Consider the following 26,515-nt stretch of genomic DNA (forward strand, 5'->3'; position numbering starts at 1 on the left):
TACCAAAAATACCAAAGACATGGACAGAAGTGCTTATATCACTTATACCAAAGGAACATACAGACCCCCAGTATATTAAAAATTACAGACTGATCTTGCTTTTAAATGTGGACTATAAGATCATGGCTACAATAATGTCTGAGAGATTAAAAACAATATTAAGTAAAATCACCCAACCTGACCAAAACGGATTCCTCCCAAACAGATAAAGAGATAATACAAAATTGATCATGGATGTCCTAGAATACTATGAAACCCACTAAGAGAAACCAATGGCACTGATATTCCTGGACTCGCAGAAAGTGTTCGATAATTTAAATTGGCAATTTTTTATAAAACAACTAAGTAGGATGCAATTTGGTGAAAAATTTGTAGGGTTCATTAAAATAATATACACTACACAAATCGCAGAAGTGATACTCAATGGAGAAATATCAGACGATTGAACGTAAACAAAGGCGTAAGACAGGGATGCCCATTATCCCCACTTTTATATATATTATCAGCAGAAGTACTGTTGACCAAAATTAGGCAGAATCAGGAAATAAAAGGATTGCTTACTAAAAAAGAATACAAAGTGCAAGCTTTCGTGGACATGACATTTATTATAGAAGATCCAATAGAGATGGGTAGTATACTAATTCGTGAAATAGAAGCATTTGGAATGGTAGCGGGGCTCAAGATTAATAAGGAAGAGATGAAAATAATAACTAAAAATCTTACCAAGAGTCAAAATGAAGAACTAGAACGTGAACTAGGGATGCAGATAGCAAAAAAAGTAAAGTACTTAGGAGTTTGACTCACCGTGAAATGCTCTTCAATAAAGGAAGATAATTATGATAAAATAATATTGGAAATACGAAAAGATTTGACTAATTGGGCAAAAATTCAACTATCACTGTTGGGACAGATAGCAACTCTGGATAAAATTTAAACTTTTACAAGACAGCAGGTTTAAAGGAGGATTTGGACTTCCAGACTTTGAATTATATTACCAGTCGCAACTTGGCTCAAAGATTGGATCAATCTTGACAATAAAAGAATATTAACAATAGAGGTCCATGATCTGTAGTTGGGATGGCATGCATTTCTCTGGGAAGGGAAAAATAGATGCCATACTTAGTTTCAGAGACATCAGCTCAGGGATGTCATACTGTATGTTTGGGATAAAATAAAAAGAAACCACTATATGAAAATATCAATCTGGCTATCGACAATGGAAGCAATGATATATCCTAACGCATTGGATCTAAATAAGATGGTAAAATATAAAGAGCTCTTAGACAAGAAAGGGGAACTAAAAATCCAACAACAATTAAAGGGACAAGGAATAGAGATAGGATACTGACCATATCTCCAAATTCAAATATGGTATAAAAAGGATCAGGAACAATTTGGCTTCTTTGGATCTCAACAAGAATTAGGTAAAATTTTACAAGGGACTGGAAAATAAATGATTAGCAAAGTGTACAATTATCTATGAGAATATAAAATGGAAGAACAAACAGTAAAAGAGAACATGATAATTTGAGCTAGAAATTTCAGATATGGTATTGATCTGGAACAATGGGAAAATTATGGCAGGTAAATTATAAATTAATGTTGTCAGTTGCATATAAGGAAAACTTTTACAAAATGTTCTACCACCAGCACCTCCCTCCAAGCAAGATTAACCAAGATGTTTCCCGGCAAAACGTTGGAGATACAATTATAGCCAAGGAACATATTTTCATATGTGGTGGACCTGTCCCTAAACCCAGAAGTACTGGCTTAAAATTAAAACATGTTTGGAAGAAATAACGAGATAAAGAATTAAGACCAGAAATGTTTTTATTAGGTATAATAGGAACTAATTTTAGGAGGAATCTCCAATATAGCATACTCCATATAGTAACCACTGCCAGAATCTCATTTGCTCAAAACTGGAAACAGGATACTATCCCCTCCGAGGCAGGAATAATAAAAAAGATCCTTGAATGTCCTGAAATGGACAGGCTAACAATGGTATTGAAAAACAAAGAAGAAATAGAGTACTATAAGATATGGAATGTTTGGTATGAGTGGTTAGAAAGAAGACACAAAGGTGTCAATTGACAGAAAATATGAGAAAGTGTTAATTAATGTTGTACATATATACATATACATACACACACACACACACACACACACACACACACACAAACACACATATATATTAATAGTGTTATAAGTTAAATTGAGAAATAAGAGTATAAGTGAATAAAATGGAGAAGCAATTGATATAGTGATAGACTTTGTGAATTAGTATGAACACCGTTACAGAATTGTAAAAAGTGGAAATTGTTTTTTAAATTTTATTCATCATAAATAAATAAATAAATATTTTAAATGAAAAAAATTAAATGAAGTTGAACAGCCAAAAATAAAATAAAATAAATACATACTTACAATACATACTACAAAAAAATACAATACACACTACAAAAGTGTTGAAAACCTGGTTAATTACTAGATGGCATATTTTGGAAATTTTGAAACATTAGCACAGGAAATTTTTTAGTGATTAATTAATTATGTTCATAAACGTCCAGGGAGATTAATATATATTAGAGACAGTTTAGAGGCAGTATGAATACATTAGGAATTGGCAATTATTTTCTGTTCATACCAAACCTCACTGGGTTCCTTGTTAATACTTGAAAAAGCTGAAGATTTTTTGAATACATAGGAATGATCTTGAAAGCAGAATTATCAATTAAACCTTTAATTCATAAGAATCAGAGAAGAGCTGGCAGCAGTGTTGAATTTCTTTCCTTATTTTTCTTTTTGTTAATTTTCAAAGCTTTGATGAATAAGTTGATTTCTTACAGTGAAGAGGGATGTTTCAAAACTACCATGTAAAGTGGGAAATAATGGAGATATCTTTATTTAAAATATTTTATAAGAATCAACTCCAGCATATCTGGATCATTTCAAAATCAAATGCAATCTTTTAACTTTTTTTAAAGGAAGCATTTTTAAGCCTTTTTATTTGTGATCAATGGTATCCTCCAAGGTATACCATAAAGTTAATGGTAGCTAATTACATATTGAAAATATGCAAATAGATAATGATCAGATGCACAAACTTGCAATCTATGTAAGATAGCAATTAAAAAATACAAGGTATAATATTGATTGTATCAAAATCAGTGGGAGAAAATTTGTTCGTTTGGAAAGATAAGAAATTAAAATAGTACTAATAGTTTAATAATTCTCTAAACATGATTAAAGCTGAAGCTCCACTACCGTGTTTCTCACATAATAAGGCCGGGCCTTATTTTTTTTTGACCCCCGAAAAACCGGCTAGGCCGTCTTTTCGGGGGTGACTTAATTCCCCCCCCCATTGCATCCTCGGGTGGGCGGGCGGCAACAGCTTGGATGTTCAGGAGACCTTCCACCACCGTTGCTTTTCCTTCTCCCTTGCTGCTGCGGCGTTACAGTAACGTCGCGGGGTTTGCCGCAGCCACGTGCGGCCAGTCAGGGCTCCTCCCTGCAACTGGAGCCCTGAGGAGACACTTGGCTTCAGGCGCTCCTGTCGCCACCTTCCCTTTGCCTTTGAAGGTAAAGCGAATTCTTTTAAAAACCTCCGCTCATCCCACCAGGGCCGCACCGGAGCCGTGCAGGCTGGGCAGAAAGCAAGCCGCGGGTGTTTCCTGGTTCTTCCCAGCCCGCACGGCTCTGCCACAGCCCTGGCGGGATGAGCAGAGGGCCCGGCGGGGAGGCACTCGCTGCCTTGGTGACATTTCGGGTGCCTCCACCGCCTCCTCGCCCATCGCAGGTGGCGGTGACGGCGGCAAGCAGCGGCGCTTCGCTGAGGGAAAAAGAAGACAGCGCAGCCACCTTGCTTGCTTTCCCACCTGCCTGCCCCAGACGGCCTCAGGAGCGGCGGCAGTGGCAGCAGGCGCGCACACTCCTGCCGGCGAAGGGAGGAGAGGCGAGGAAAGAGAAGGGAGTGCGGCAGCAGCGGCTGTCACAGTATCATCTCATAGAGATTCAGTCAGATGTCAGCCTCGGCTAGAGAAAAGAGCCAGCCTCTTGGAGCACGCCGGCATCTTTCCCTCTCTCTCTCTCTATGTATGAAAGAGCTCGCCTCGCTCGGAGCGTTTGGCGAAGCACACAAGTTTCGCAGTCGGAGAGGGAGGCGGCGGTGAAAAGGACGCGGCGGCAACGGCAGGATGCTGCAAGTCAGGACCTTGCATTGAAGCAGCCCGGGGGGCACGTAGCCACCTCCCTCCAGCCCACCTTGAGGATTTGCCTTTTGTTGTTGGTATACTTGGCTTCAGGCACTCCTGTCGCCGCCTTCCCTTTGCCTTTGAAGGTAAAGTGAATTATTTTAAAACCCTCCGCTCATCCCGCCAGGGCCGCGGCAGAGCCGTGCGGGCTGGGCAGAACCAGGAAACACCTGCGGCTCACTTTCCCAGCTCTGCCCAGCTCGCACGGCTCCGGCGCGGCCCTGATGGGATGAGCTGAGGTTTTTAAAATAATTCACTTTATCTTCGAAGGCAAAGGGAAGGCGGCCACAGGAGCGCCTGAAGCCAAGTGTCTCCTCAGGGCTCTGGTTGCAGGGAGGAGCCCTGACTGGCTGCACGTGGCTGTGCCAAACGCCGCGGCGTTGCTGTAACGCCATGGCAGCAAGGGAGAAGGAAAAGCAACGGTGGCGGAAGGTCTCCCGATATGAAGTGCTCCACCAACGCAGGCAGCACCATATCCGGGCATGCAACAAAGTACTTCCTAACGGCAAGCCCCCCGCCATTCCCCCCATTTTGCATGTTTAATATGGGCCTTAATTTGGGGGAGGGGCTTAATTTGATTTTATGCCAATAAATCATGCTGGGGCTTCCTATTAGTGGAATGGTAGAACCTAAGACAATGTTTCAAAAAGACAATGTATTGTGAAATTGATCTTAAAATAAATTTGGAACTTATTAAACTTTCTTTGTTCTGACTTTTTGTTTCTTTTATACTATAAGAACAAAGTCTGCATTACCGTATGCAGTTATTATAGTAAAATAATTTTTCTATTGCTCTGTATATGTATAGAAAATATTAATGAACAACCTACATAAAAAGGGGAAGACACCAATAACCACCTTTCTAACAGCACTATTATATTAAAGTTGAGGGGTCAATTCTGAACTACAAATATTTTCTTTATTAGTGCTAAAGTTTGAATTAAAAGGTTGTTGTTTAATGCAATCAGACACCAATTTTTTATGAACATCAGAATATGCTCCTTCCAGACATTTCATATACCAGCTCATTTTGAAAGTATTACATATTTTAAAATATCTTGAAGAAATGGCATGGTCTGAATCTTATTTCATGTGCTATTAGTTATGGTTTCTAGTTAGAACTTTGTGTCCTAATTGTTAATGTTGAAAATGTACTCACAAAAATAATGCTAATCTTATGATATAATTTGCTTTTGATATAATCTTTTCCATTGTAATCTTTATTTCACACACCACTGCAAGTAGAAATCATTGCTGAATGGCCAGGATTTAAGCCTGAATACACATGTATGAAGTCTCTTTATCATGGATATACAAAAGTTGGGGACTTCTAATTTGAAGAGTGAAATGTTAAAACATGAATATAATTTCTCTTTAGTGCAACGTATGGACCACTCAAAATCTTTCAGCAATTACCATACAGAATAACTGCTAATTTATTCCCACCTATGCATAAGAAAAGAATGGATAGATGAGGCTGTGTATATAATTTTACGAAATTACATACACAGCCTCATCTATCCATTCTTTTCTTATGACTAACTATAGTCTCATTTGCTTGTGTGACTATGAGATATATCAGTGATGGCTAACCTTTTAGGGTTCCTGTGCCGAAAATTAGCACCCAGAAGGCAATGCGCGCACCCCCCTCACATCCCCTGCGCATGTGCATGTGATCCCCCTGCTGCCCCCTTACCTGTATTGGGCATGTGCATGCCTCCCAGCTGATTTTCAGCCCGTTTGAGGCCTTTTTTGGTCTGCCAGAGGCTTCTGCCTCTGCAACCTTTGGAGGCCAAAAAATGGGCCCGTTTCATCATTTCTGATATTTCCGGAAATACAGCAAGTGACAAAACAGGCCCGTTTTTAGGCCTCCAAGGGCTGCAGAGGCTTCCTCCGAGTCTCTGGGAGGCCAAAAAAGGCCTCAAATGGGCCGAAAATCAGCTGGGAGGCATGCACATGTGCAGTGAGTTAAATTTGGCTGGGGATCACATGCCCGCACAAATGGCTCTGCGTGCCACCTGTGGCACGCGTGCCATAGGTTCGTCATCATGGAGATATATCTTAAAAACACAACCAGTAGTTGGCTTTTGTTCCAATACAACTTAAATTAAAGCTGCTTTAACACTTAAAATCCATGTTCACAAACATTAATACTTTGGTCACCAATCAGTTAAACTGATAGCAGGGTTGCCTTTGAAGATCACTCAGAAACTGCAGCTGGTGCAGAATGCAGCACCATGAATATGTTGATATGACTCTGTAGCAGCAACTCCCCACTTTTGTCAGCTGCTCTGGCTCCAGTGGGCTTCTGGGAAGAATTACGTGCTGATTGACATCTACAAAGTTATCACAGCAAACAGCTAGGCTATTTGTGGGTATTAAACAATGTCCTCTAATGGCATCCAGGAAGCATGCTTCTCTGTTAGATTATATTATGTATTTTTAATCTTTGTTGAATTGTTTTGATGACTTTTTAAATTTGGTGTGCAACACTTAGCAGAGTTTCATGCTAAATGGGCAATCATACAAACTGAATAAATTAATGAAAATACATAAAGTCCTCCTATACTCCAGAAGAGTGCCTATTCAGTAATTTTGGCCGCCGGCCACTCTTCTCCAGAAAAATAATCTCTGCCACTAAATTATTGAGGAACAGCTTAGTGGCTTCTCTTTGTCTACTTTTAAGAATGGAGAAAGTTAAAAAGCTTTCAAAATGAGAGACCGCTTTCAGTATGAGTTGACTTGGTAGGCAAGAAAGCCGGAGGGCTTTTCAACCTTCACTTCCAGTGCAGGTAGTCACACTCTGATCTTGCTAACTGCTTTGTGTAATGGTTTAATAGTTCCCTCTGTGGAGCCACAGTGGCTCACATGGTAAATTGCTGGGCTTGCGCACTGCTGAGGTTGGCAGCTCGGGAGCTTGATTCCCGTGACCGAATAAACTGGGCAAGGACAAAAAAGGAGCATTCAGGCATCCGTTGGGTAAAGATAACACCACCCGAAAAAATTTCTTTCACAGTGGCAGCCAGCCACCTCAGTGATCCCTGGCTAACACATGCCATACACTAAATAGACAATATCTTCCTGCCCAACCAGAAGTGTAGAAATAAAAGTTAAGGATTCACACTTACTTTTATAATTTGCATATAGGAATGAGAACATTGACCTTACCTAGCAGTACACAGAAAAAGAAAGAAATAACCTAATTCAAATTCTCATTGGAATATATGCACTTTTACAGAAATAACTAGTTTTCTAAAGCTTTGATTATTTCTACCCACTATCTTAGCTTAGATTTAACTGACAGATCAGATTTAAGTTTTCCTTTCATTTTTTTGAGATTATATTTCTCTCCATTTGCTATAGATAATTATTTTTAACACTGCACAAAGTTTCTGTGTGTGGTAGTTTGATTAGTGATTAATTAATTCAACTTTCCTACCAATAGTTTGCTTTCATTGGGTTCACTTTTCTCACAATCAATAAAAATAGGACATGTTTATTTATATTTTAATCAAATGAATACGTTTTACTTTCATCATCATATATTATTCAAGGAACAATACTTTCAATCAATATTTTGACTTTGGTTTGAAGAAATAGAAAGTCAGTCAATTAATACTTACCTTTCAGTATTAAACTAGTATATTAAATACTACATGGTATACTTGAAAGTGAAACAGAAATGGTAGTAAGAAAAAGACAAATGTCAAAATAGCTGACCGAATTTTCAAGTTTTTCAGAATTTAATAATATAGCACAGAAACATCTCATTAATAATATATACAAGGTAACATTTCACATAAATTGTGTAATTTATAAAAAAGAGAGAGAATAATTTGAATCTTAATCTAAGCAGCCTAAAATATGTGTGTATTTCAAAAAAAGAATATCTCTCATTTCAATCTCTGTAACTTTAAAAACACCAAAAATGTTTTCCCCATTGTCAGGAAGTCAAGTATTTTATATTAGTAAACATCTTTGTTTCATAAAACCAGTGGCACTACAGCTAAAACAAGAAGATGAAACAACAAATAAAATGAATTCAGGGATTATTATAGCTGCCTCTTTCAGATGCAAAAGAAATAGAACTTTATGTTTGTTGTTTGCTCTTACCATTTCTTTGTGATTTGGATAAAAGGTTTGCTCAATCAGAGGAAATTTCTCTGCTCCCAGGGATCTATAGATGGACACCAATTGGGCAAACTACAGAAAAACAAAACATTAAATTTCAAAGACAGTTAATATAAAAATGATCTCAGCATTCTTCTGCAATCCTCTAATCATTACCTATCAAAATCTCAAGATCTAAATTCCAAAATGCCTTAGTGTTTGCCAGATTATTATCTACAGAAAAAGGAAGTAAAAAGCTACATAAACAGCCTTAAATTAATACATCTATTTATAAATATTATCTGGATTTTCCCCTGTAGCAATACTTGAATATAGCTAATCTACAACGTATTGCTAAGCAGGCATATTTAGAAATAAACAGAGGATTTTAGTGCCTGTCTGCTTGGTCCTAAAGAGTTTATGCAAATTGCTTTTTCATAGAGCTATCACTACAGTTTAGTGCCAACTCTAGTGCTGCATTTAAGATGAGATCATTTATTCCATATTTCCTTCTTTTCATTCAGTTCTGAGTTACTACTAATAACTGAATGAGATATCTATAGCCACAGTATTTCCTCCCAAGTTTACATAGCTATAGCAAATGTATAGCACAGAGATTGCAATAAGGTCTAATTATACATTTATGGTCAAATGAGACAAGTCATCATTCATTTAAAAGCATGAAATGCTCTTAAAAGGTAAATTTCAAGCATGGGGTGGGAGAAGGAGCAACAGACCCTGTCACAAGAAAAGAGGCTAAAAGGACAATATGGAGGGGTTTTTTTTTCCTATCTATAAAAGGACACCTGGAAGAGCAACCTCCTACTCATGATTGGGCATTTGATTTTCCTGGTCTTTGTCTCGGCCCATTACCTGGCTTGTCAGATTAGTATAGGGCTGGGGAGATTTAATACTTTGCAGCATATGGTACTTGCATTTGGAAAGAGCTAATTACTTCCAGTATTTGTGTTCCATTGTGAACCATCAGATTATTAAAGCAAATTTGTGAATTATTTTTGCAATGTTAATAAAAATAAGTTAATTTCTTTATTGACAATCATCTGTTCTTCAAAAAGAAGGGAGAGAGAGTGAGAAAGAGAAGTGTGTTTTATTTACTAAACAATTTTTATTTATCTTGCTTCCTTTTCTACTTGTCTTCTTTACCTTTGTAAAAAAATTGTTTAATATAAATTAGATATAGATATAAATACAGATAACAGCCTCATGGAATGAAAAGAGAAAACTCCAGCCATAATCTCCAGACTGCCTGGCTGTATTAACATTTTGATATGTTTTAATAATCTCTCTCTTCCTACTGGAAAGTAAATAAACATAGCCATAGAAGCCACAATGTCAGATCAGCACCCATTACCACATTCTGTTCAAATAAATAAAGACAAGGTTTTGTCTCAAAGGAAGAGATAATAAGTAGCGAGACAAACCAAGGGCATCTCAATAACATATTTTTCATGATGCAGTGTCTAACCTTTGTTTGTACTAGCCTTCTGGTACTGGTTACTAACAGGGCTTTCGGCTAAGTCGAAAGGGGGGCTCTGCAGTTGTTGAAGTACAGTGGACATGGTGAAACGTGCATTGCACTGGATAAAGGTTTCTGAAATATTTGGGGCAGCACAGAAGAAGACTTGGATAACAGGGCATTCTGAGTCAAGCTGAGAACATAGGAATTTGTCCCCACTTTGGTTCTAGCCTCTAGTAATACTTCCAGGCTGACAGAGCAATTGGAGAAAATCCTTCAATGGTCCCAAAGTCTGGTATCTATAATGAACTCACTTAGCTTTTTAGGTAAATCAGTAGTGGGATTCAAAAAAAAATTACTACTGGTTCTGTGGGCGTGGCATGGTGGGCATGGCTTGATGGGTGTGGCAGGGGAAGGATACTGTAAAATCTCCATTCCCACCCATTAACCTTCTTTCCAGATCCGTTCTCCTGTGCAGGGCAACAAAAGAAGACCCAGCCAATCAGCTGGGATTCAGGAGTCAGAGAATAGATGGGGGTGCAGCCAGTCAGAGGTGGTATTTGCCAGTTCTCCAAACTACTCAAAATTTCTGCTACCGGTTCTCCAGAACTGGTCAGAGCCTGCTGAATACCAACTCTGAGTTGAATGCTATGAGATAACTATCTAGAAGTGAAATTTAAAAAATGGGATAGAATAAACATTTAGATATGACTGCCATTTAGGCTTCATACTTTGTACTGTATCTCTTGTTAATTTTACATTTTTAAAATCATAATTTTAATTGCCATATTAGCATATTTTAGAACTGTAGATTCTTTTTAATTTAAAAATCTGGAAAACTGTTTTTTTATGTAAAGGATTGGGTAAAAGATAAAAGTATTTTGATTTTAAAAGATAAAATGTAGAAAGTTATTGCAAATGCCTGCAGCCTTTTTAACAATTGCAGGAATAACACATTAAACTTCTTAAAGTAGAGAGGCTGCCTGGTTTTGTCTTGAATGCCAGCAGGCAAAAATTATAATCTCACATTAACTTTCTACATGCAGAAATGATTTTATTTGCATTGCATCATACAAACAGAGACTGCAAGGAAAAGCAATGGAGATATGAGTCACAATTACTGTACATAAAGTTTTTCATACAGGTGCGCATATTCCCAGAATGATAAAAAAAAAAAGTAATGTGGGAAGTGCATTCTAGCTAGGTAGTAGTACCATTTTTAGGTTCTTTTGTTCAGCTCCCTTACCTACTGTTTATTATTTCATCCTATTCTCCGAACAGATACTTTTTATTAATAGCTACTTTATTAACTTTGTACAAGACTGATTACAGCTGTTTTATCTGCAAAATTTTGAGAACCTTGGTGGTTAAAAAAGCCACAAGAAAATGAGGCAAAGGTTATGAATATTAAATGTTAATATATTAAGCATTAAATATTCATAGTAATTAAAAACATTAAGGGATATATAGCATTTATATTATGTAAGGCTTTGAGATGCAATCCAAATGTAAATGTTTTAATAATGTTTTGTAGGTGCACAGGGGTAGACATTGGACTAAATGGCACTCATTTTCCTTTCCTTTCCCCAATTTGACATTCAAATGTTATTCTTCAATTATACAATGAAATATATGATTATTGGATTAGGATTTGTTACTTACTACCCAGGGCTTGTCACAGAAGTTGTAGATTGACTCTAGAGAGTTAACACTTGGGATGCTTGCATAATGCATTCCAATAATTAAATTGCGAAAATCTTCATTTTCGGCCATGCTGAATGAATGTTGCCGGACAAGAACGAAGTCAGGCTTGAATGACCTAAAGAGAATTGAGTTTAACAGCGAGCAAACAAATATATTAGAAACTTACTAGAGCTATGGGAGCTATTGAATTAGAACAGGCTGATTAAGATTACATCTAGAGGAAAAAGCATTATACTGAAAATTGTTTATGTCCCTATATTTTTCTAGACAAGATTCTGGAAATGATTTGCCTCCATCTAGTTTCATAATTCAAAGCGGAAAAGCTCTATGTGTAGGAGATATATTCAATATTGTGCAAATATCAGATATGGTTGCTAAAGGTAGCACTATAGTTGTGATAATAGTGCAATATGGAAGCCATTGTATAGGTGCAACTCTGGTCTGGAAGAAATAGAAATGTTAGTAGCAAAACGTATTCTTAGCATGTTTTTTAAGATGTTGTAAAGATAGAACTCTTTTTCCAGGAATAAATTAAAAATGGATTGGCAAGTTTGAAAATCTTTGAGGGAGCTCTCCCTTTTAATATTTTAGTTAAGAGTCAGAGAATGAAAAAAAGTGGTCCAAGGACAGAGTTGTCATCGTGACCAAAACTATATTCCAAAAGGAAAGTAGAGATTTATGGTTCTGGAATAAAATCCAAATAGGGGACTGTTAGAATTTCTCTTGTAGGGAATAGTATATTTCTATATCAGAGGTCTTCAAACTTGTGGACTTTGCTGGCTGAGGAATTCTGGGAGTTGAAGTCCACAAGTCTTAAAGTTGCCAAGTTTGGGGACCCCTGTTCTACATGTTTGCATTTTGTTCAGGCCATAAGTTTCAGGACAATGAAAAATTCCTCTCAAAGAAAACAAAAAAGGCTAGGAGAAAGTAAAGAATTATTTAACTTCATTTGTAGTTATTGGTTGTGTTAATGATGATGGAGATTGGTAAAGAAAGGAATTTCACTAACTGGCAGCCATGAAAAAATCTTGGATATTGAAAGCTGGTTGAAAAAAGGGAAATCAGGCAATTTTTTTTAAATCTACCATTTTATAGTGGCTAGAGGGTGAGGCTTCTGTTATCTAAGTCAGAATGTTTTGATATCTATGCAGACACATACCCATCCTTCTGAGGGAACATGACCAAAACCAGTAACTGATAAATTTTATCCCAAGTTGAGGGTAAAATGAAAATGAAGATGCCATGATAGAGAGTGATGGTAACGTCATAATTTAAAGGTCTGTTTGTAAAGCTTATTCTCTTCCCTAATTTTTTCTCCTAGGACCAAAAAAATATTAACACTGAATTTGTTGCCATCTGTGAGATCTGGGAAAAACCTTAACACTGGATACTAATTTAGAACTGCTTTATGTTTAAATCCTTCTGCTTTATCACTCCTTGTTTCATATATAACATCTACTTCTGTTCAAATAGGCCTTCAATGATCTATTAGTGCTCACTAAAGACAAAACCAATAACTCTTTAACTATTTCATTCATAGTCTCTCTAGAGCAGGGGTTCCCAACCCTGGGGGTGCGAGACGATATTCCAGGGGGTGCGAGAAAAGTCCAGGTAATTATATTAAAGAATAAAGTAACAATCTTTTTTTGATAAAATATTATTTGGAATTCGCATAATTTATCCTTGAGCAAAATATAAATTTCAGGGGGTGCGAGGTTCGAGTGAAATTTCTTTAGGGGTGCGGGGCAAAAAAAAGGTTGGGAACCACTGCTCTAGAGCAATTATAGACATTCTAAGATTTTGCAAGTTTTTACCAGGAATATTGAAAGATGCTTTTTCTATTCTTTGAAAATCTTAATCTGAGGGAGAGAAATTTAGCAGCACAAAGTAGCATACTTTTCTTGAAAAAGTCATGGACAAAACCCTCCTGTTAACCTGACTGATAGATAGTTCTTGATGATCATATACTGTCCAGTAGATAAATCTGTTAGCCAAAACCTCACATGAATTAGAACAAAGTGAGATGCTATTTGGATATTTTATCTTAGATATTGAATGGTTTTACCTGTTTGCTACTTATTAATTTATCAAGAAGATGAATAAACACCATAATTACATCAGGAGTGGGTTGCTGGAGCTTCGCAGGTGTTCAGGGGAACCCCATCTAAGATTCTGTGCAATTTGGAGAACCCCCAAATTCCACTCCTGGATGGCCCTGCTCACTCCTACCCTCCCCTTCCCTGCGTCCCCACGCAGCCTGTTCTGGATGCAGGTAAGTGCAGGGTGCGCACAGATGCTCAGGGAGGGTGAAAAACAGGCCTCCCGGAAGTTCAGGAAGGCCAAAAATGCGCCTGTTTCTGGCTTCCAGAGAGCCTCTGGAGCCCGGAGAGGCTGTTTTTGCCCTCCTGGAGGCTTGAGGAAAGCCTCTGGAGCCTGGGGAGGGCAAAATGCCTCCCCCCACCATGGTGCAGGAGGCCAACTAAATCACCATGGCCACACCCACCCAGCAACTGGGCAGAGAACCCATTGCTAAAAATTTTGAAGCTCATCCCTGAATTACATCATCCATTGACCTGGATGTACCTTGGCTGTAAAACGTGGATGAACCCTGAACAGATTCTATTTCTAATAAAAGATGTTATTCATGATCATGTTTTGCATTTATTTATGTTAACCTTAATTCTGAAAGTCAAACAAGTAAAATAACTTACTTGACAACTTTAGTGCCATTTCGAAAAGCTTGCACATTTACAGAATAATTCCCATCAGCATGAGCTATCAAACTGACCTCTGAAAATTGTGCCTGAAAGATTCAAAAACACATAAATAAACCAACTAGTTTTAAGCTGCTAGTCCACATGTAACTTCTGTGGACATATTAAATTTGAACAAACAAATAGTATCTAGCAAAGTGTGCTTAAAAATATTATTTTATGAGTATTTGCTTACAGAAGAAGTTACACACTTAGAGAAGAGAATAATGTTGGAACTGTTTTTTCACATGAAAAATAGAAGCAATGTATAAGTGGAAATACCTTCAATAAGTAATAAACATTTCTGGGATCTTGCCAGGTACGAAAGAAAATTTTACACATATTTATATTACAAACAAAGGTGTCATAAAAATTACTATCATCACTAATTTTAAAAAAATTCAAATCTCTTGGTAGTTCTTCCCATACATTCATGATCAAGTTGTAGATGAGAGCAGATTTGCTACAGGCAAAACTGCCATTCAAAACGGAGCAATTAGAGCCTGCAATTCTCTTCCACCATCTGTCTATAAGGATCTCCTTTGACGTCACTTATCCCATGCTGGCAAAGGCACACCCTGAAGTTTTTCCCTTGCCCATTTTTCATCTTGAAACTTCCTTGTTTCAACCCTTTTGCTCTAGGGAGAACAATTCTACAGCCAAACTCCAACGCTCACCTGGAAATGACATTCATTCATTCATTCATTCATTCATTCACTCACTCACTCACACACACACACACACACACACACACACACACACACTTATATATTCATACATTCATTCATACATACATTCTGGATGCTGCATGACTCTAATGAACTTGCCCTTCCAGTCCACATTTTCCTAATTTCTGCAGTGTCAAAAAATCTTTAGCCAACATTTATAGTTATGTCCTCTAAAACTACCTTCCAAAGTTCATCTACACTCCTCATAATTTCTGCCTTTTTAAAAGAGGCAATCTTAAACATATTTACATTCATCTATCTTCAGTAGAACATTTACACCTATTCCTGGTAGAAGATTCCATGCATGATTTGACTCACTCCACAACAGCTAATTAATTCTAGGCTTGTCTGTTTATATAGGGGGAGTGCCAGTAATGGAAACTACCTTCTTGCTACCAGCCTTGCTACCAGCCTAGTTCTGTAGCTACCAGCCTAGCAACAACTTCCATAGACATGCCTGGCCCCAGCAGTTACAGATGTCATGAACTCAATGCTTTTTCCTATGGGTCCTGGCAGTGTTCACTGGTGGATTCATATACTTGTAGTTCCAGTTGGTCCTTTTGTTGATCCTACATTTGGAGATTTCCACATTCGCTGTTTCCCCAGCAATCTGCAAGTTTTGTGAGCATTCAGCCAGCATGACAATCCCTGATCTTCAGCTTCAGCTCTTCTCTCCATGCATCTTCTATTCTTCTTATCTTACATTTCTCCTTCACATCTCTTAAACCATCTGTTCCATTCACTTTCTGTTTTAAATCCAACATCCTTCACTTCATGAAATCAGCAAAAACTGAAGGCAATATACTATGTCATTACAATTATCTTCATTTTTTCCCCAAGCAAATACAATTATGATATTATACTCCTAAGTAAATGTAATGTAGTTTTTACTCATTAGGCATATTCTTTTAATTAAAAAGTATATGTGCAACAAAAGTAATCAAATGAAAAAAGATAATTATAGGCACAATAAAGAAAATATTATGTTGCTTTTCTATTATTAGGGAGGGGTTGACTACAATTTTATCTCCTATGTTAAAAGCTGTTAGATGTTGGGACAGAAATATGATTTTGATCCTATTTACATGAAAAACAAATTGTGGAATTAAAGAAAGAACAAAATTTTAAAAAGAATTAAAATGTTTATCTTTCTTTCTCTTGTCCTACAAGTAAATCTACCTGAACAAATTATATCAAAACAAGGAAAGAACAAACTTCCATTTGGTCTCATAGGAAGAGTGAGTAGAAGTGATAAAACTCACTGGCCAACTAATCATGTTCATTTCTAAGATCCATTCCATCACTTACTCCCCATCAGTTTTGTCCATATATGGGCTATAATACAATCATGTTTGAGAATAACATTTTTCTTGCAAAGTAAAAAAAAAATCCCATCAAGTTCATGAATATCCTCTGAATCATCTACAGTAGAAGTGACAGTAAGGCATATGAATTAATTAAAAGTTTCACTGCCTTAATAAATACCAATACCTTTAATAGAATAATGTAACTTTGCATTTAGAAATGAACAGTAAGAAGCCTTAAAGCAATTATGTTAAAGAAAACCCTGTCAAGTGTTCTTAAAAACATTTTATTACTGCCTCAAAATCTCAACAAATTCATATTTTATTCACTGTATTATATAATTTTATTATTTACACTGGGTCAAAAATATTTTTATATGATACTAACTTATTCCATTCTTAATACTCTGAAATAATATTTAACGCTAAGAAAAATTATGTGAGTAATATGACAGTAATCTTTTTTGAATACCTGCTCGACTTTGATGTCGTATTCTCCATGGACTTTTTTCCCACGAAAACATTTGGTCCTGAAATAGAAGAATTCTCATTAAAATAAGTTGTAAGTAAATGAGCAAAATCATATTTGTATTAAAAAGCTGTCTTTTAGCAATTAATTTAATACATGTGGTTCTTGACTTACTACCATATTGGAATCCAGAAATTTCATCGTTAAGTCATGACGGTTATAAATCAAAGCACCCATGGGACTGCCTTGATTTTATAAGTTATTTTGTGGGAGTTATTAAGTGAGTCATTCATTTTTATCAGCATTTTTGCCAAAAAAAAGTCCAGGAACCAACAAAAAACACTGCTACATTACTGTAGAATGCTGCAACCAACTATAAAAACGAGCCAGTTGCCAAGCATTGAAAATACTATTGGCACTGCGGAATCAGGTTGTAACTAGCTTTTGGAAGGGTCTGTTGTAATTTTGAATAGTCAGTAAACAACAACTGTGAAATGATGACTTTATGTAATTGAATCGTTGAATTTATTGAATGAGTTTAACATATTTCTATCTATTTGTCTGTTGTGAAAATTTGACTGTTAATATTATTAAGATTAAAAATATTTTAGATTAGGGACTTATAGTCAAGCAATGGAGCTCAAAGGCTAGTATATTTGAGTTCTCAAATTTCCTTTTTCTAGAGCCCTTTGCACCCCTGGTTTTGTCTGCTACCTTGGCATAACATATTGCTTCCTACTCTTATTTGTACAGGAAAATCAGTGATATAAATATGAGGCAGCCCTTATAAAAACATATGCTTCACTTGGAGAGATAGGAAGAAATGTAGGAGAAAGTCAAGGTTAACCTGCTTTGACCTTCCTGTATTTAAACACAGTGGAAGGGGAAACTCTATTCTTATAGCCTACATCAGAGGTCTCCAAACTTGGCAACTTTAAGACTTGTGGACTTTAACTTCCAGAATTCTGGGAGTTGAAATCCACAAGTCTTAAAGTTACCAAGTTTGGGGACCCCTGGCCTATATTAATAAAGTAGATGTTCTACTGTTTCCTGGCCTGGCCTACCTCAAAGATCTGACACTATCTTTTAGAAAAAAAATCTAATGATGTGTGTAAAAAATGTGAGTTCTTACAGCCCATGCTACCTTTTTGATGATTCAAAATTTAAATGCAAAAAAGTAATATAATTTCAAAAGTGCAGTCTTATATCTATGTAATATAGAAGCTTTCCCTCTTTCATTGGGAAACAGATCAATCCCATCAACAAAAGCAAACTTTATTTTTAAAAAGGGGACCAATGTTTAACTTCATTTTTTTTAAAAAAAGATAGTATAGTTACTATCACACTGGGAAAGAAAGAAAAAAACAAACTAATGCACTTTTATTCAGTCTCATTTCATAGACATCATCCAATGTTCTATTCTAGTATTTTAAAAAAAATCAATTGTGTGGCAGATTGAAGTATCAGACTTTCTGGCTATATGAAAAAAAGCATATTTCCCTCATGGAGATATGAATTCCATTTTTGGCCAGCAGCGTGCAGCATTCTAAAAATCTGGGCAATATGGATAGTTACAAAGCACTATATTCAATTAGGATTAAATAATATTCTTAAAGCAATATTATTTCTGATTGATTGAATTAATCAAGTAATCTCTGGCATCTTGTTTCACATGATTTCATTTTTAAATTAAACATTAACACAGAAAACCAAATTATTTCATTTGAGTTTTAACAACAAAATGGAATCTCAACTGTTAATTATACCCAGATTAATTAAATGCTAAAATGAAAAAAAAATATTTTTCATCCTTTAGGACTAAAAATCATTCTTGGTATTATGTGAATGCATACCCCTCAATATTTAGTTCAGAAATTTAGACAACTGAAATGTTACTAATTTTGAAATGTTCATTTACTGAGATTCCAAAGTTAATTGGCACATTCATTGTACAGTTCTTCATTATTCCCAGCATTCCGTCTTGGGTAATTTGTAGCTATATTAAAATATATTTATCTAACATATTGAACATGAACATGAAGAAGATGGAATATTAAATATACATAATAGGAAAATGTTATTTACTGCTACAGTACTATGCAAGATAAATCAACAATGGTAAAAGCATATTATCTTCAAATAACAGCAACTTCTAATTAATTTTAAATGGTTTAACAGAATGAAGGACCTCTGGTAGAATAAATTCTGATATATGAATAGCCTGGCCTTGTTTCATAAATAAGACATAAATGCGCTATTCCCAGTAAGTCACAACATCTCTACTTTCAATAAGGGAGAAAAGGTTATATATTACATCACATCACATCATCTATTTATCCATTCTATCATCTGCCTAACTGCTTACTTATTCAGAGTTAAATACCAAATAGCAATGTTTCTTTTCAATGAAGTGTTCAGAAGTATATAAAATTTAATTCAATAAAAAGCAAGTTTCTTTCTATAAATTTCTTTAATGCTACCTGTATGCAAGAATCTGAAGGCAAATTGGTGCCCGATAAGTCAATGGATTTCAATGTGGGGTGGTGTTGGTGTTGGACTGAAGCCACTAATTGGAGCACAGACTCCAAATTGATGGTGCATTTGACTCTGCCATTATGTTCACTTGGTCATCAATATGTGGAAATACAAAATGTACTTTTTTCACACTTTAATCCTCTACATTTTTCTATATGGAGCACAAGATTCAATTATTTTTCTGAAAAATATATGTATTAATTGATTTTTGTTTTTATACCTAACTTATAGAACAGTTTATAATATGCATAGATAAATACTTCCAAATCCTGTTTTGGTGGAAGATATTTAAGATTTATTTAGGAATATTTAACTCCAAATTTAATGAAGGGATTCCTTGGAGCAATGGGAATTTAAAAATACCGTATTTGCCGGCGTATAAGACGACTGGGCGTATAAGACGAGCCCCCAACATTTCCACTCAAAATATAGTTTTTGTTATATACTCGCCGTATAAGACGACCCCCCACTTGGAGGCATGTTTTTCAGGGCAAAAAAGTCATCTCATACGCCGGCAAATACGGTAAGTTGTAACACTTGGGGTATTCTGGATATAATTCTTGATTGACACCCAAACTTACAAAGCCACCAAAATGCTTTAGAGAGGCAGCTTCGCCTTTCTCAGGCTGGCACTCAATTCCTCTCCCTTTCTTTGTGACAGCCCCTGCGTGCGTGCCATCAGGATTCCAAGGGTGGGGGATGGACAGCTGCCAACTCTCTCTCTCTCTCTGTGTGTGTGTGTGTGTGTGTGTGTATGTGGTGTGGAGGGTAATTCCGGCTATCTCTGGCCTCCGCTAGGTTTTAGTCGCTTGGCCGGTTCCCAAGTCGCAAGCGTGCGCTGGCCGGGAGACGCGGCGCCGGGTGGAAGCTCGGTGCAGGGGAGGCGGATCTTTCTCTCTTAAGCGGGGAGGGGAGGAGGGGACAAGAGGAGGGACGGGACGGGACAGGGGGCGGGAGGAGGTCCCTCGCCTTCTTCCACCGCCCACCGGACCCTTTTCTTCCCAAGGGGACCCTGGAAAGCAGCTCGGGAGCCGGGTGGCCCTGCCCAGCGGGGTCCCATCAGGAACTTCCCGAGGACACCCCCCCCCCCCCAAGCACAGCCCTCCCGGTCTTTCAAAGAGGGAGGGAGAAGCGGGAGGAGCAAATTGCCGCCCCCCGCCCCGCTGCCCAGAAGGAGGGGTGCCACAGTCCACCCCCACCACCTTCTCCCCACCACTCCCCGGGCCATTACGCGGCTCGGGGCTGGCTGGGCGAAGCGGCCCCGCCAGAGACCCTCCCGCTCCACCCCACCCCACCTCCAGATTGGCCTCCACAAGCGCCCCGAGCCGGGCGGAGGGTGGGTGGGTGGGTGGGTGGGAGGAGGAGGAAGAGAGACTCCGGCTGGGCTTGAAGGGGCTTCGCAAGTTGCGGAGCTCCGGCCCCGTCGCTCTTGCACCGAGTGACAACGTATTTACCGGCGTATAAGACGACCCCCCCACTTGGAGGCATGTTTTTCAGGGCAAAAAAGTCATCTTATACGCCGGCAAATACGGTAGCTAGGCTGTTTTAATGAATAACTGAAAAAGTTGTGTTCAAGCATTTCTTTTGAACAATTTTCAAAGCCTACAAAGCATAATGTACTGAAAACATGAAATATATCAGAACTTTTCTATGACATGGTTAGATTTCTGGTGCATTATTTGTATTACAAAAACAGATATGAACATACACAGATATCTATTTTAATATCTATTTTAAAACTTTATCGACATTTGGCATTCTTCTGTACAAACTAAGTAAAACTTGTAAAGAAAAAACTGCACAAAATTTATTAGTAGTGTTTTCTTCAAGCTTGCAGCTACAGCCACAAATGGAATTATGACAGTTTTTCAACAAGAATATATTTTACTAGAGTACATTTATTTCCTACAAATAACTGGAGTCCCTTATTATTACTATTGCAGTAAGTTCTCTGGCAGAAATACACACATACACACACAAACACACACACACAATTTCTTGTGCAACAATCTAAAGACAACATTAAGACATAATAAAGTGTAATAATGATCTTATAAGGAACAGAATTATCTACTACCTGTCTTGATTTTTGGTAATTTGCCAGTACTACAAGATTTTATTAATGAATTACAACAAAGGACTTGTTAAACTTAATGCTGAAAGTAAGCCTCTCTTGTGTAGGAAACCATATTTAAAAGTGATTATAATAACTAATCATTTCAAATTTAACGAACTAAACAACAAAGGTATTATGGAGCTGCTACTACTATTCCAAATCTTTTCTGAATTTCTCCCTTCAGAGAAAGCATAAACCCTACAAGGAAATATATTTTTAAATATGTTCTCTTTACTAAATATTACTCATCAAATTATCAGCAATAATTCCTCTTTCTTAGAATATTTCTCTGTACCTATTATATAGGTTCCAAGTATCCTAGATACCACAATTTCTTGTTGCTTTCTGCTATTTTTCAAACAGTTTCAGAGTTGAATTTGTTGTTATTGTATATGTTCAGTGAGTGGTAGAAAGTTCTAAAAGAAAGAATATATAAAAGTGGTGATGGTTTAAATAAGATAGAAACATGATCCCTACTCTATTAGAATTTCATAAAAATAAAATTCATACTTTGTTAAGAATTAAGATCGGGGTGAGATGCTACCGGTTCTGCCCGGTTTTATAGAACCGGTAGCTCTGAAGAGCAGCAGACACCAAACCAGTTCTGTGTTTGCTGCTGTTTAGCCCACCCACCTGGCTGGGCTCTTACCTGTCTTTTATTTCCTGCTTTTTCAACCTCAGCTGCTTTGCACGGCAAAGCAGAGGTTTAAAAAGCAGGGGAAAAGTTGCTTTTCAAATGCTGCGCACCTGCGTGCAGCGCTTTTCAGCTGTCCAGGTGGCACAGCTGAAGGGTTTTTACATGTGCGCGCAGAATGTAGTCACCGAACCAGTAGTAACACCGGTTGAATCCCACCCCTGATTAAGATATATGTTTCTGTAGTATAATGATTACTAAATATTATAAAGCTTTTCTTCTTGCTTGGGATGTTTCATTTCCTAATGAAAATTCAGAAGAAAGCTATTTTTGTTGTTGTTGTTAGAGTTGTACCTGTGGTATTTGTAGAGCACAACCTGAAATGCTGGCGTGGTTTCTGCTGCCTCTTGTGTAAAAAGAAATGGACACCAAGCCATTTTTGCTATTGCGTATAATAAATGATTAGTAGCTGTGCTCTGAGAATTCAGAAGTGAGATTTTATTACCTGCTTCTGGATACATTAGGCAGTGAATTTTTTTTTACATTCAAAATCTGTGCTTTATTATTGAGATAACCATCCTTGTTCTATTTTTTTTCCTATGCCCCAGCAATAAAATAAATTTCCATGGTCATATTATTAAAACATAAAATTAATTCATAATTTTCACAGAGTAAATTCACATTAATTAGTATTCATCCATTCTGGGAAAGAACAAAAACAGACATTGTTGTTCAGTATTGCATTCCTACAGTTTTTCCAGAATACTGGCGTTGAGAAATCCTGAATGATAAGTATGATTATAAATATAATGATGACAATAACTGGAAAGGGTAGCTTTTCTGCTTGCCTTCCAGGAACCAGATTAGATGAGTATATTTTATTTTTTTTAAAGCACTTTGCTCATTTATTATAAATATTGAACTCTGCTTTCTTTTGTAAACACAGTCAAATTAGCTTACAGATAGCAAAATATAATTAAACAATAAATATAAAACAACAAAAAAGAGGATTTAAATCAGAGCAATTAAAAATACACTGCTCAAAAAAATAAAGGGAACACAAAAAAAAGACATCCTAGATCTGAATGAATGAAATATTCTTATTAAATACTTTGTTCATTACATAGTTGAATGTGCTGACAACAAACTCACACAAAAATTATCAATGGAAATCAAATTTAGCAACCCATGGAGGTCTGGATTTGGAGTTACACTCAAAATTAAAGTGGAAAAAAACACTACAGGCTGATCCAACTTTGATGTAATGTCCTTCAAACAAGTCAAAATGATGCTCAGTAGTATGTGTGGCCTCCACGTGCCTGTATGACCTCCCTACAATGCCTGGGCATGCTCCTGATGAGGTGGTGGATGGTCTGCTGAGGGATCTCCTCCTATACCTGGACTAAAGCATCCCCCAACTCCTGGACAGTCTGTGATGCAACGTGATGTTGGTGGATGGAGCAAGACATGATGTCCCAGATGTGCTCAATTGGATTCAGGTCTGGGGAACAGGCGGGCCAGTCCATAGCATCAATGCCTTCATCTTGCAGGAACTGCTGACACACTCCAGCCACATGAGGTCTAGCATTGTCTTGCATTAGGAAGAACCCAGGGCCAACCGCACCAGCATATGGTCTCACAAGAGGTCTGAGGATCTCATCTTGGCACCTAATGGCAGTCAGGCTACCTCTGGCGAGCACATGGAGGGCTGTGCAGCCCCCCTAAAGAAATGCCACCCCACACCATTACTGACCCACTGCCAAACCGGTCATGCTGGAGGATGTTGCAGGCAGCAGAACGTTCTCCACGGCGTCTCCAGACCCTGTCATGTCTGTCACATGTGCTCAGTGCGAACCTGCTTTCATCTGTGAAGAGCACAGGGCGCCAGTGGTGAATTTGCCAATCTTGATGTTCTCTGGCAAATGCCAAACGTCCTGCATGGTGTTGGGCTCTAAGCACAACCCCCCACCTGTGGATGTTGGGCCCTCATACCACCCTCTGTTTCTGACTGTTTGAGCAGCCACATGCACATTTGTGGCCCACTGGAGATCATTTTGCAGGGCTCTTGCAGTGCTCCTCCTGTCCCTCCTTGCACAAAGGCAGAGGTAGCGGTCCTGATGCTGGGTTGTTGCCATCCTACGGCCTCCTCCACATCTCCTGATGTACTGGCCTGTCTCCTGGTAGCGCCTCCATGCTCTGGACACTACACTGACAGACACAGCAAACCTTCTTGCCACAGCTCGCATTGCTGTGCCATCCTGGATGAGCTGCACTACCTGAGACACTTGTGTGGGTTGTAGACTCCATCTCATGCTACCACTAGAGTGAAAGCACCGCCAGCATTCAAAAAGTCACCAAACCATCAGCCAGAAAGCATAGGAACTGAGAAGTGGTCTGTGGTCACCACCTGCAGAACCACTCCTTTATTGGGGATGTCTTGCTAACTGCCTATGCTTTCTACCTGTTGTCTATTCCATTTGCACAACAGCATGTGAAACTGATTGTCAATCAGTGTTGCTACCTAAGTGGACAGTTTGATTTCACAGAAGTGTGATTGACTTGGAGTTACATTGTGTTGTTTAAGTGTTCCCTTTATTTTTTTGAGCAACATATTTGTAAATTAGATGCTATGTCTGGAAACTGCATGCGTGAATGCCTGGGTATTGACCAATCTTCTGCTGTTTCAAATAAATCCCAGTAATTGCTTCTTTTCACCCAAATAACCCAATTCATCCAACTTATTCATTATCCATCTTCTAAGATTTTCTTGAAATTTAATATTGTATTATTGGGACTATTTTTTAAAAAGCTTTTGAGAGGTAATTTTAGTGACAAAATGTATTTTGGTGTTTAAAATGATGCAAATATTCCAGTATATGTGGACACAATACTGCCAACTAAATTTGCTCCAGTTAGTACACTGACAATAGGTTCTTATGTTATTATCCTTTACAGCATGATTTAGTAATTTTAAATAATACATTGTAGAAGAGTTAAAACATATAAATCTAAGTACAGATATAAATATAAGTATAGATTTATATGTTTTAACTCTTCTACAATGTATTATTTAAAATAGATCTATCTATAAAGATATGAGGCAATTTTGTCACTCCTGCTTCTATTTGTTCACATGCCTATACATAGGTACAGTAGGCCAAACATTATATGGAAAGTAAACCATTTCCTGCTTAGCAAACAGTATACAGAAATGGTTAATTGAAAGATAGTAATATTTATTCCAAATTTCTTTAAAGGACCTATCATCCTAATGTAACATTTAGAAGCAATGCTTGTTATTTAATATTCAAAATTACCAAAGAATGTTTTAATACAGGAAGCCAAGTAACTACAACAAACTACAATCAGACATTTCCACTTCATTTACACATTTCAAAATCAATCTGCTTTACATACATCATTGTATATTTTCTTCTTTTAATTATCATGTTGCATCTCAGAAAAACCAATGCATAGATTATACCTATGAAAGCAAGACTGATTAGTATCCTAGCTCAGAAACTTTCTCCAATCCTATTTTAAATAGGAAAATCAATCATAAGTCAGAGAATGATTGAAGTTTTCTTTAGAACGTGACACAAGTCCTTACATGGGAGTTAAATACAATTTTGCTTCTTTTACCCACATACTTTAAAAGTGTAGTTTTTTTCAGTTTAGTTTTTTAAAAAATAATCTTACTTTGAAATAAATGTTTAGAATTGTATTTTGCAAGCTGAAACTCAGTTGGAGAATGAAAAACAATATAAAGAAATCAAATGGCTAGTTATGCTAATTACTATTGTAAATGTGTTACATTTTGAGTCAGAAAATTCCCAGAAGTAGCTGTCGAGAGCATACAATAATTATTTCTCTGAAGCAGATTTGGAAGGTAGGTAGGGAAATATATGTTAAAATTAGATTTAATCTTCAACCCTAGTACTTAGGAGTTCAGGTTCAGTTCTTGAATTCTGAACATTGTAACATTAATTTTGTAACACCAATCCTCCAGATAGCATGTGAAAGAGTACAATTTATAAACCCATGCTTCAAAATAACTGATAATTAAAGCGGGATTGGAATGAAAGCTAAAATGAATAATAAATTGAGAACTGACCATTTTGGGAATCCAAGGGGAACAGGGAATCCTTATAAGAATAATAAAAATGAGATTAAAAATTGGGGAAAGTCACATATATCTAATGATAATTAAAAAAAACTTTTGACAACTTGGCTGGAATAAACTGTTTATTATGGCAGACAGCAATAGTTTTAGTTTTGAAACAAAATTTATATATAATTTAAAAAAATATCAGAGCACAATATGTTTTTGGCTTGAGTTCATGAAAGCTTATGCCATAATAAATATTTATGGTTCACTAAGCTCTGTCGATTTTGCTTTCGTCTCTGGAAATTAAAAAAAAAAAAAAAGAAC

General features: G+C 37.1%; 1 protein-coding gene across 2 annotated transcripts in view; it reads right to left on the reverse strand.

Moving 5' to 3' along the window:
* Positions 1-26,515, reverse strand: part of SYN2 (synapsin II) — a 134,386-nt gene that overhangs the window by 66,931 nt on the left and 40,940 nt on the right. For both annotated transcript variants that reach the window (XR_015747526.1, XM_087954865.1), the window contains exons 2-5: positions 16,802-16,859; positions 14,256-14,347; positions 11,503-11,659; positions 8,367-8,456 (exon numbers count right to left, since the gene is read on the reverse strand). Coding sequence is in view for 1 of the 2 variants with exons in the window: in XM_087954865.1 (XP_087810991.1) it covers positions 8,367-8,456; positions 11,503-11,659; positions 14,256-14,347; positions 16,802-16,859 (397 nt within the window). In the remaining variant the exon portion in view is untranslated. The remainder of the gene's footprint in view (positions 1-8,366; positions 8,457-11,502; positions 11,660-14,255; positions 14,348-16,801; positions 16,860-26,515) is intronic.

Source organism: Notechis scutatus, chromosome 2 (assembly GCF_049901735.1).
Source record: "Notechis scutatus isolate UNSWTSFEM ecotype Mainland chromosome 2, rNotScu1.2, whole genome shotgun sequence".
In the NCBI taxonomy this organism is placed as follows: Eukaryota; Metazoa; Chordata; class Lepidosauria; order Squamata; family Elapidae; genus Notechis; species Notechis scutatus.